This window comes from Leuresthes tenuis, unplaced genomic scaffold, assembly GCF_036924035.1.
Source record: "Leuresthes tenuis unplaced genomic scaffold, fLeuTen1.0.hap1 SCAF_11, whole genome shotgun sequence".
Taxonomy (NCBI): domain Eukaryota; kingdom Metazoa; phylum Chordata; class Actinopteri; order Atheriniformes; family Atherinopsidae; genus Leuresthes; species Leuresthes tenuis.
Window position 1 is genome coordinate 2,303,020 of NW_027325365.1, and position 12,417 is coordinate 2,315,436.

General features: G+C 44.5%; 1 protein-coding gene across 1 annotated transcript in view; it reads right to left on the reverse strand.

The window, feature by feature from the left end:
• Positions 1-12,417, reverse strand: part of ppargc1b (peroxisome proliferator-activated receptor gamma, coactivator 1 beta) — an 83,459-nt gene that overhangs the window by 18,364 nt on the left and 52,678 nt on the right. Inside the window, exons 2-3 of the mRNA XM_072395142.1 lie at positions 9,593-9,778; positions 3,438-3,638 (exon numbers count right to left, since the gene is read on the reverse strand). Coding sequence (XP_072251243.1) covers positions 3,438-3,638; positions 9,593-9,778 — 387 coding nt within the window. The remainder of the gene's footprint in view (positions 1-3,437; positions 3,639-9,592; positions 9,779-12,417) is intronic.

The window sequence follows — 12,417 nt, forward strand, 5'->3', positions numbered from 1 at the left end:
GGAGGAAGGAGGAAGTGGACGTCTGGGCTTCTCTGCTCAGGCTGCTGCCCCCGTGACCCCTGACCCCCGGAGAGGCGGCACATTCACACCTTTACAGGTGACAAGCTCTATAAATGTCCCATAAGGACTGACGGTTCCCCACCATTAAAGGTTGAATCTCTGTAAATCAAACGGAAGAAGCAGCAGCAGCGCTGGTGCAGGTCAAAGTTCAGCCAAGCTGCATCACTTTAGCACCGCGATGCTTTCATGATCACAGCACCACCGACCAGCAGCACTGGCTGGAACCAAAGGAAACTTTCTGGGTCAATTGACTGAACGGGAAGATTGCCTGCATGGCTAATGGGGCCACTGTGGCCGTGGGGAGAGCCAAGTTGGCTCCGAGTGTTTGATGATGCTCCTCTGAGAGCCCCATTAAGGAAAGAGGAGAGGAGACTGAAGGTTTGTGTCTGTGTGAAACACATTCGACAGCTTCAGAGCCCCTCAAACAGCCTCTTCCTCCTCACTATGCCCCACTCTCCTCCTCTGGCATCATCAATAGAGGCCTTGTTCTGCAGCGGAACACACTAACAGACTCAGTAAAAGTGGAACTGCAAGCACATGCCAACAGAGATGAGTGGAAATCATGGGCTAACATCATTTAAGGATGATTTGCCTAAATAGAAATAAGCAAATCATCCTTTGTTGTTCAAAAAGATGTTAATTAATAAAGACAAATAAGAACCCACCATCTTCCAAAGAGTCCAGAAGCACCTGCTGCTTCACCCCGGACCTCACAACACAGGTTTTACCATTTAGTTGTAAAACAAAAACATTTTGCTCCACTTTGAATGAAGATAACAGCATTTGTATAAACATATTGTCCACTGACTGATCGACCCAAATTGTTACTTGCATTCGGGCCCCGGTGAGGTCACCTGCAGTACCACTCCTCACCAGTAGAGGTCAGCGTCACACGCCGGTCTGAACGCATGAGTGACAGCAGTCATGTGACAGTGAAGCACTCAGCTGATGGAAAGAGATGAAGCCCACACTCAAACACACATGTGGCATCTTCAGGAGAGTGAAGAGCATTATGTTATTACACCAGAGCTTTCTGTCAGGTTGCTTTTTTAGCCACTGACCGTGTGTGCGGTGCAAACCGGGTCAGGATTCAGGAGGATGTGATTTATATTTGGTACACTGAAATATTCTGCTTTCTGTCAGAGGAGCTGAGCATCAGCAGACGAGTGAACCGCCGCGTAAATCTGCAGAAAAGCAGGGAAGGGGACAGGATTCTATTTCAAACTAGTCAAAAGTGAGGAAAAGCAAGTATTCGCTGCTTAGGTGAAGCATACTGGAAGTTTTTCCAATCCAATGCATCTCATTTCAGGCACAGAAACTCCACAAAGCGACAGGAGTCTTAGCTTCTTACAGGTGCCGCCAAAACGACACCTGAGGGACACTATTTCAGGCAGAAAGCTTGAGGTGGTTTTACAGAAAGAGGGCTGGTGACAGAGGTGTTATCTCAGCAGCTGTCAAAGGTATGAGGCAACAGCAAGCCGGCTGGAGTCTACAGGAGCAGAAAATCCTGTTTTTAGGGCTGACTGCAGGAGGAATCATTAGAAGGTTGTTCTCTGAAGGTTATTCTCTGGGAACTGCAGCCAGAGAAGGGAGATTCAAGCATGGACTGGAGCACGGAGCATAAAGAGGTTCGAATTAAACTGATCTGTCTCCGAACTCCACGTCATCTGCCTTATTCTCCTGGGTCCAGAGTGTTTGATCCATTTATCGTAAAAAAAATCAATCGTCTCGTCCGATTTATCCGAGTAAACGACAGCGAGGGTCAAAGGAGAAGCTGTGGGTCACTCGGTCACGTCTGGATGAAGCAGGAAAAACTCACCGACACAAGCTGACAGATCACTGAAAATCTGGAGGTGACTTCTCAGTACTGCTGACGCGTGGTTTTGGACTAAAACTAGAACTTGGTGGCATTTAACAGTCGGCCCGGCCTCCATTAATGGCTGTTAAACTCCACGTAAACACGCACTGCTGCTCATCCATCAGGCTGGAAGGGGGTGTCCTGTCCTCTGGCAATCCTTTCACATCCTGTAGCAGCTATAAACACGATGCTAACGAAAAGAAGCCACTAAAAATAGGTCCGACTGTCATAAATACACAGCCGAACCTGCTCCGGGAGATCTGTCACAGCCTGGTTCAACTTTGACCCACTGTTCCACACAGGCTCAGGATTATTTGACCTGATTTTATCAAAACCAGCGATAGAAATGGTAAAAGATCCGAATACCACCGAAAAGGAGGGAGTCCTGTCTGAGTGAATCATTCTGGACTCGCAGGACACCTTTAATTGTTTGCTACAAGTTATGGGAGTCCTGAAATGTTGCTAAACACCCAGCCTGGTTTCTTTAAAGCTCAACAAATCCTCGCTGGCAGACTTGTTTTACACTTGAGCTCGGTGTGTAATTGAAAACGGGAGGGCAGAGCAGCCGGGTGAATATTTACGCTGGAGGTGTTCACTCATCCGGACTGACTCGGGACCGCCAAACAATGGCATCTTTGTAAGTTGCAACTAAATCAGAGCCTGCCAGAAAACCCTGCAAGTAGAGCTGTTTTGCTGTGAAATTTAAGTCAAATTAAGGAGATTTCAACCTGACAAGTGCAATAAGGCCACATTACAGCGCTAATCATAAGCCGTTTATTGCAGCAAAATAGCTTCCTGCTTCAATTAGGATGCAGAGGGCTGCGTTCTTTTGTCATCAGAGCGAACATGGGGCACAATACTGCCTGGAAAGGGATGTGAAATGTGTTGTTGTGAGGTGGGGGGGGCTCAGGTGCAGCCAGGGGCTGATATCAGGGGGAGAAAAACAACCTCTGTTCCTAGAAGTGTGGTTCAGGGAAAGATGGAGGGGCCCAGAGAGAGGCACCCAGCAGCAGAGTGTGAAGAGAGAAAGAGGGGAGCCAGGCCTGAAAACAAGCTAACTTTGGATTCCTGCCCTGTGCTGCTCATGATCCGAAACATCGTTCTGATTCTTAATCTCATCCTCCAGCACCTCAAACCAAATGTCTCCCGGTTCCAGGCTTCATTTCTGTCCCTGAAACGGCCCCAAAAATACAGAAACAGACGAGGAGCAGGAGGGATGAAAGGTTATTTTGTGCCTCAGTGCCAAACTTTTTTCCTGGAGTTCAAGGTGGACTTTGAACCTCGCAGGCCAACTCCAGGAACATCAAGGTTAGCAAACGCTGATTAGAATGCGTGGGGGTGGGGGGGGCACAGCATGGGAGGGGTTTGAAGCATGAAGTAAAGGATCCACTTCAACAAGCTTCGCTTTCTGAGCTGCAAAGAAACGATATATCACATATATCTGATTCAGGGGGGAATGTTGTGTTCAGGGACCAGCAGAAGTGAGGTTAACAGCAGCTTTAACAACAAGGGTTCTTACCAGAGACGGGTCCTCTGTCTCGGCCCCCAGGGAGTGGCTGAAGTCCTCGGCGCTGAGAGGAAGACTGTCCTCGTCTTCCTCCTCTTGGCTGGGTTCCTCCTCCAGAGCGGGGAAAACCGACAGCCTGCCCACCTCGGCATCCACCATGCCGTCCAAGCTGTCTGTGAGCGCGGCCAGAAGAGCCGCATTCTCCTCTTCTATCTGCAGGGAGAGAACATGGGAGCCTGTCACTTTCAACCGAGAACGGGCTTCGGTGCGCACAGGAAGTCCCTGCAGACACGTTTTAGTGGTGTCTGCGGGTTTAAAGTTAAAGCAACGCCTGCATGTGCTTTCAGACGCTCATACATGACACCATGAAGCTCATCTGACCCCACTTTGTCAGGTCAAAGGTCAGAATCTGTTGTAATGGAGGAGCTGGACGTCTTCTTTTTGCTTTCCTGTGTGAAACTGCCTCCTACCTTTGAAACTTCAGCATTTCTACACGTTAAAGTCTTGTTTCCACCCGTCCATTCGTGGTATTTCTACTAAACATTCAAGCACTCGTGGCGCTGGTTGTGATGTGCACCGAGAGTTTGTTTAGAAGCAGGATTACTCAAAAATTAAGGACTTAATTCACTTTAGTTCACCTTTAAAGCTAAAGTTAATCATTCATTTTGATGCTAAGCGTTCTTATCTGGAGTTAATTTAAAGTTAAAGCAACGCCTGCATGTGCTTTCAGACGCTCATACATGACTCCATGAAGCTCACCTGACCCCAACTTTGTCAGGTCAAAGGTCAGAATCTGTTGTAATGGAGGAGCTGGACGTCTTCTCTTTGCTTTCCTGTGTGAAACTGCCTCCTACCTTTGAAACTTCAGCATTTCTACATGTTAAAGTCTTGTTTCCACCCGTCCATTCGTGGTATTTGTACTAAACATTGAAGCACTCGTGGCGCTGGTTGTGATGTGCACCGAGAGTTTGTTTAGAAGCAGGATTACTCAAAAATTAAGGTCTTAATTCACTTTAGTTCACCTTTAAAGCTAAAGTTAATCATTCATTTTGATGCTAAGCGTTCTTATCTTGAGTTAACAAAGCTTGTTTTTACGTGATAACAAGCTAATTATTATCATGAGAAAACAAGCTTTTGGTTTCTTGACGTCACGGCGTTATCGCCTCATTTCATCATCATCACTTTCCCCGTCATGGCGGCCTGTAACAGTAGCCACGGCGTGCACGTGTCATTCTGTTTGCTCCTCTGAGTCTGGGAAACGTCTGCTCTTGGGCACAAAGAGCAGCATCTGTGAGGAAAGATAAGAGCTGAACCGACGCTGCTTCAGCCGGTCGCTGCTCTCCACCGTCTGCGGTGACGGGAAAGTTAACTTCAGAAGGTCAAACCGACTAAATGTTTGTTGAGGAAACCTACAGATCATCCTCAGTTCAGTTCAGTTTCCTGCCTCCTTTCAGCCTGCAGAGAAACCACGTGTCCCATGTCTGTATCGAACTGTGAAAGAAGCTCTTAAATTAGACTAATACTGAAGGCCAAAAGACAAGCTTGTTATTTCTGACCTTCCCAGTGATTTGAAGTATTAAACTAGTTGGACCCACTACTAAATCTAGTGAAGACTTCAGACAGAATCAGATCTGCTGGTCAAAGAACAAATATATGAATATATATATATATTTATTTGCATTAAACGAAACCTTCAAGTGTTGCAGCAAGCAGGTTTTTCTTTTCCAGCCCTCAACTGTCACACAACAAAAATCCACTCGACTGGAATCATTTAGTCATGAGTCATCAGGACAGTTGGAAAACAAGTGTCCTCTGAGAGGTTTCTGAGTGTAAAAGTGTCTCACGGATACATGTGAGTGTCGTTCTCCTCCATCAACATCCTCTTTTCACTCTGACCAGCTCCATCTAAACTCTTCTCTTCTCTCTTATTAATTCCAGTGATCAGTTCGATCTCTGTAGCAACAAACCAGTCGTCTTCACTCCCATAAATGTTCAAATGTGGCTCAGTTCGACTCTCTCGGTTTGACACAATTAATCTTATTTTGATCCTGATCACGATGTTGGAGGCCACAATTAAATTAAACCTGATCATCAACTATATTTACAGTCAAAATGCAGCTCTGCTGCCTGCTTCTAACCACATGTTCTCAACCAGTAGTCCTCCAGCCACCAGGGGGCGCCAGCATGGTTAAGGCTTCATTAAGCTGCCTGAATAACAAGCCTGCAGGCAGCTGGTTAGACAGTCTGTGAGTTAGACTGATGAGAGCAAGAGAAAGCCGAGAAGAATCCAGCAGAATAAGCATCTGGGGATGAGGAGGAGCTTGAGCCTCGAAACGGGGCGACAACCATCGTCTGGACTTGTTTCAAATTCACCTGAAATCACCTGAAAATACATCACAAACCTAAATACGAGGAATACAGCAGCCTGCACCGGGCAGAACCCGATCCTTCCACCTCCCAAAGACACGCAGAAATAACAGCGATAGCTTTTTATTTGTCCGATCAATACAGTTAGTGCTTTAAAATGTTAAATTATTGGGGTTTTATTTTGCATTATTCATAATTTATTCTAATTTAAAGTTTAATTTTTCACTAAAAAACATAAAATACACTATAAAATCCATGTTTTTCCAGTTTTTCGTGATTAATAATCATGATTACAATATTGATAAAAAATAAATGTGATTATGATTTTGGTCATAATCCTGCAGCCCTCATGCACACTCAGTTTAAAGCACAAAAATAGAAGCGTAGTTAATAGAAAACGCTGTTTCAGTGCAGCTCCAGCTCCTGTTTTCAGCCACAAAGGAGCTGCTGTTGAGGAGCTGCCATCTTGTTGAGGTTCCGGTGAAGAGGTGAAGCCCAAGTTTCATTCATCTGTCTTTCCCTTTTATCATCCCGCCTTATCTGTCCCTGGCTGCCAAACTGTTTATCTTTAGATTCATTCAGTGTCTGTCAGGCTGGCTGCCTCGCTTCCTCTGTGCTGGAGTTTGGGATAATGTAGTGATAAATAAGCAGAATCACACATGATTGCAGCCGCTTTACTGACTGTACAACATCCCAGTCATAAGCATGTCTACATCACCGGAGCTGTGGGCTTAAACCTTCATTTAAAAGCTCTTTTTTTCCCTTTCTTTCACCAGAAGATGCTCAAAAAGTCCAGTGCAGCCATGAATATTACCAAATCTGTTTAATAAGATTGTTTAATTTCTGGTAATAGTGTAAACAAAGAGCAAAATAATGTCATAGAGAAGTAATAACGTAGCCTAGCATAACCTCTTTAACTCAATAGCTTTCTCACTCCACGGTGCTCAAGGTTAAATTAAGTCCTAACAGCCGAGGGCGATCGATACCTCCCAACATGGGATTAAATTCCAATGTGCTACTGTAAATAACTGCTGCAGCGGGGCTTCATCTGTCTCCTTATCACTCTATTCATTACTGGTGTTTATAATCAGATGCTGCCCGACTGTCTGCATCGCTCTGATCAATACAATATCGGCTAAAATATAATATATCAGAGGGATGACGGGGACTGGTAGGTACAGCACAAGGAAAACACTTCCATCGCTCTCTATGAGCTCTATTCACTAAATAGAGATTAGAACTGGGAGACGTGGACATGGTTCAGGACAGAAAGCATGTTGGAAGCTAAAAGATGTGAAGGGAGGGAAACGTACGGCTGGAAGAAAGTCAAATGAAGCCTCTGCAGAGAGGAGAGGAACATCTATTCCTGTTAATGTGCACCTCTGAGTGGATCTAAACAGCCCAACTGAGTCATTAGGTTCTGTTTGGTGCCGGCAGCAGAAAGGCAAACAGTCACTTGATAAAACTAAGAGAGTGCAGACAGAGACGGTCAGTATTTACTTCACCTGCATTCCCAGCATGCTTTGCCTGTCTTCATTTAAACAATACTCACAGCATCGGAGCCGTTTCCACCGGCAGAGTAGGGTTACATGGCGGATGATCTGGACCTAAACGCTACTTTATCTCCCTGCTGTCGGTTATTCTCAAGGTGCTCTCAATTTAGCCTTTGTAACGGGAGCAGAAGACTTCAGTGAAGCTGGAAACCTTTCCGCAATCAATAATCCAGGACTGACTATCAGATATGCAAAAATATGACTGGTATTCCCTGAATTCATCCAGGAAGAGTCGGGACACTGGAGCCTCAGGGCTGTCATTGGCTGCTGTAGAAGCTCTGGGCCAGTCCAAACTGATGGACTGCCTCCATCATCGTATTACAGACAGTTGAACTGGGAATTACTTTCTTGGCAGTGCCCGCTGAGGCATGCTCTGTGTCAAAGTTTTAGCACAGGGATCGGGTGCAGGGGTCGGGGTCTTGCATGTGTCATTGGGTAAGAGGGCTTTGGCTGTGGTACAAAGTGTCTCAGAGGCCAAGAGCTGAGAAAAGACGGAGCTACGGCGTGTTTTTCAAGTTCATAACCAAAGCTTTACTCGGAATATTAAAGGGGAACTCCGGTATTTTTAAACCTTATTTCTGGCATGAAATACGTTCATCTACTCACAGAGAACAGTTTGGTGAAAGTCGGCGTCCTTCAGAAGATATTTAGATAACTGGAGATCCATATAACGGAGTGAACGGGGCTTAGAGGATGCAGCCTCTAAATAAGGCATTATCTGTCTTTATTTCACCAATACTTTAAGAAGAATGAATGAATGAACGTGTACTATAGCTCTGTTAGCTCATAGCTGCTGTGTTGTTGTTATTGGCGGCTATCGGGGGGCTTATAGAGGGCTTTATACACACTCGCCTGCTGGGATGACGTCATCGATGCCCACCGCTGCTGCACAGTTTATTTACTAGATGAACGTATTTCATGCCAGAAATAAGGTTGAGGTTTAAAAATACCGTAGTTCCCCTTTAAGTCATTTAGAAATAACTTGTGACTGACTTTAAACACCCAGTCAGAGCCAATCAGAGCCACAGCTGTGGTTACCTGGTTACAAGCGTGTGAGTGCATGAGTAAGAACGTCCATCTTACTCAAAGTCGTCGTTCACGTTGTCTAAATCTGATAAATATCCTGCCATGTTGCACAAAACTATCAGCAGCAAACTCTGTGTGAAGTTAGCCGACTGTCACAGAGCACGGAGTGAATAAACTGTGCTGCAGGGGGGCGTGTGGATGAAGTGGTCCCAGTAGAGTGCCTGTGTAGAAATCCCTCCGTTAGCTCTCCTATAGCTGCAAGTAGCCACATAACAGCAGCTATGAGCTAACAGAGCTATAGCACACGTTCATTCATTCATTCTTCTTAAAGTATTGGTGAAATAAAGACAGATAATGCCTTATTTAGAGGCTGCATCCTCTAAGCCCCGTTCACTCCGTTATATGGATCTCCAGTTATCTAAATATCTTCTGAAGGACGCCGACTTTCACCAAACTGTTCTCGGTGAGTAGATGAACGTATTTCATGCCAGAAATAAGGTTTAGTTTAGAAATACCGGAGTTCCCCTTTAAATATGTGTGTTACATTTTGCTCTTCGTTCGCTAATTCAGGCAACGATGCTTTCTTTTTGGTTATTTTCCCATTCAGAGTCTCCATGGACTGTTTTCTCTGTTTAAAACAGCCGCAGTATCTGCCCACATTTCACTGAATTATTCTGTGTTTTAGCCTGTGCTCTTAAAAGAGTCGTTATGTTGAGTTTTGCCTCATAATTCTCTAAATCTAATGAAGAATGAAGGCCTCAGTGTTCACTAGTTCGGTTAAGATGATCCACAGTTCCAATAGGACAGAAAAATCCTAACAATTCGCATATTTTCAGCCATAATCACCTCATGAATAAGCTTAACCCAAGCTGAGGAAGAGAGAAACGGCACCGTGGGCCTGGTTGGTTATTAACACCCTAAACGGCCCTCAGATTACTGTAAATCAAACTCGGAAAGGTGCCTCTCAGACACCGAATGAAGCGTTTAGTTTAAACTGCAGTCTTACAGCTAAAGTACAGTTTCAGGGATCCAAATTAAACTTAAAATGTTCATAAGAAATCCTGGAAATATAATGACTGTAGCTGCACTTTAGAAGTGATTTTACAGACTGAGATGGAAGGTTTCTGCTGCATCCTGATGCTGCTCCACAGCCTCGCGGCAGAGCATCGCTAACCTGATAAAGTTTTAAAGCACAGCTTTGTTTTGGTGATGAAAGCTCACCTCGAAGAGCTCGTCTGCCGTACTGTAGTGGATAGAGGGCGGCGACACATCTGCCGGCTGATCGTTGCACCACTGCAGCTCGCCGAGGCAGTTGACACTGTCGAAGTCACTGGTGTCCAGCTGGGAGAGGTCGATGTCCGGAAAATCAGTGTCCAAGCGATCTGAACACACCTCCTCCTCCCCATACTGAGGAAAGAGAGGGAAAGTTCACATTGGTTACTGAAGCATCATTTCCAGATGTTTGTTTCACACACAGAGGGGGCATAAGGACAGAGATCCAGTCTTATATTCAGACAAAATCATTCAGTCACAGCAGAAACGTTGATAGAATCAGAGGTTTAGTTCGTTCCCCCAAAGCCACCTTCTCTAAAACACATATGCAACTGAAGCACTTTGGATAAAAGCCTCCGTCATCTGGCAAATACTGTATATTATTACACCGTTCGCTGTCTGAGTCACAAGGAGCTCTCATCAACAGCCCTTCAACTCTCAACAGCTACTCATTAGAGATAATGAGACCTCCATGTTAGAGGAGCTTCAACACTGAAACCAATGGAGGCGTCTGCATTAGTCACAAAGCATGTCACGAACACCGATAGGCCGCTTTGTGAGGGGATGAGCGGCATAACTGCAGGAAGACGCCTCCACAGTGACTGAGTGGTCTGCAGGTTGTGTTTATCAGTTTGATTTAATCAGTAAAATCTCCACCAGGTACTGTGAAGTGTGTCCTGAAATATGATCAAATATGGCCAAGCAAAGATTGCTGAAAGAGGACAGATTGGATGTGATTAAGGTTAAGGACGGTAAAACATCCTCGGATCCCCCTTATTGCCCACCTGAAACCTCTTCAAGGACCTCCAGGAGCATTTGAAACCCTTCCAATAACTCGTTTAACAGAAGAAGTCAATAGAACCTGTTATTTACCCCTCAGAGGAACTAAAACTGAGCTGTTACAGCCAGAGAACTAAAGAAAAACATCAGCAATGACCCCATAGGAAGCTTCTCTTTAGAATTTCCTCTAAGCTCCCCTAAACCTCCTCCAACAAAGCCCTAAAACACACTTAGGAACCTGTAAAACTTTATTTCAGGCAGAAGTTCGAGTCATGTGGCTTCAGACAGAAACTCTGTGAGAACGGCATAAAAATACGAGCAGGAAGTGAGCGGACGTGACTCGCTACAAAGGAACCGACCGCAGTCTCTTGGGGTAGAAGGATGAAGGAACTTTTCAGTGAAGGAGCATAGAAAAGAGGAGGGAACTTACAGGGACAGAGAGCAGTTTAACTGCTTCTTTATGAGTCATTAACACGTGCTGCACCTCCTGAACAAGGATGTTTGCACATCAGCTGTTCGAACACAGATCATTCCTCATTCCTGCTTCAAACCGACAGGACGCTGCTTCCCTGGAATATTTGCTGCTAATAAATCCACTGCAATGACGACTCAAACGTAGCATGAAAACATCTGGATATGCTTTTAATGATCCAGATGTTCACAGGACCAGCAACCAGAGTTGTAACTTTGTTTAGGCTGGATCTGTAGATGAGCTTTGGGTAACTTTTACCGGTTAAACTTACTTCCAGATCTTAGTTAAGCACCAAAGCAATGATGACATTTTGAAACATGCTAAGCTAGCCGTGCTCTTTTCCCTCCTCTGTCACAGCTCTAGACTTTTCCACAAAAGCAATTAACAATATCTATATTGCCCCAAAACTGGAGGTAATTAACAACCAGATTTGTAACTTTGTTTAGGCTGGATCTGTAGATTAGCTTTGGGTAACTTTTACCGGTTGAACTTAATTCCAGATGATGACATTTTGAAACATGCTAAGCTAGCCGTGCTCTTTTCCCTCCTCTGTCACAGCTCTAGACTTTTCCACAAAAGCAATTAACAATATCTATATTGCCCCAAAACTGGAGGTAATTAACAACCAGATTTGTAACTTTGTTTAGGCTGGATCTGTAGATTAGCTTTGGGTAACTTTTACCGGTTAAACTTACTTCCAGATGATGTCATTTTGAAACATGCTAAGCTAGCCGTGCTCTTTTCCCTCCTCTGTCACAGCTCTAGACTTTTCCACAAAAGCAATTAACAGTATCTATATTGCCTCAAAACTGGAGGTAATCAACAACCAGATTTGTAACTTTGTTTAGGCTGGATCTGTAGATTAGCTTTGGGTAACTTTTACTGGTTAAACTTACTTCCAGATCTTAGTTAAGCACCAAAGCAATGATGACATTTTGAAACATGCTAAGCTAGCCGTGCTCTTTTCCCTCCTCTGTCACAGCTCTAGACTTTTCCACAAAAGCAATTAACAATATCTTTATTTCCCCAAAACTGGAGGTAATCAACAACCAGATTTGTAACTTTGTTTAGGCTGGATCTGTAGATTAGCTTTGGGTAACTTTTACCGGTTAAACTTACTTCCAGATGATGACATTTTGAAACATGCTAAGCTAGCCGTGCTCTTTTCCCTCCTCTGTCACAGCTCTAGACTTTTCCACAAAAGCAATTAACAGTATCTATATTCCCCCAAAACTGGAGGTAATCAACAACCAGCACACATTCGTGATAAATGAAGAAAATGCTACGATAATTAATTATCTCTGCTTCTGCAAAACAGTGTATGATCATCAATCTCTCCTCCCTCCGTCTCTGCAGCCTCATTATTTGTCACTGTGAGTTTGAAATCGACTTCATACTTTTAAATGGCCGTTACATACACAGCAGTTTAAGATCTTGGACACGGTCACATAATAATGAATTACTTCCATCCTTTGGCTCTACAGAGTTCCATAAATCCAACTCGTGTCTCTTTGTCTCCCAG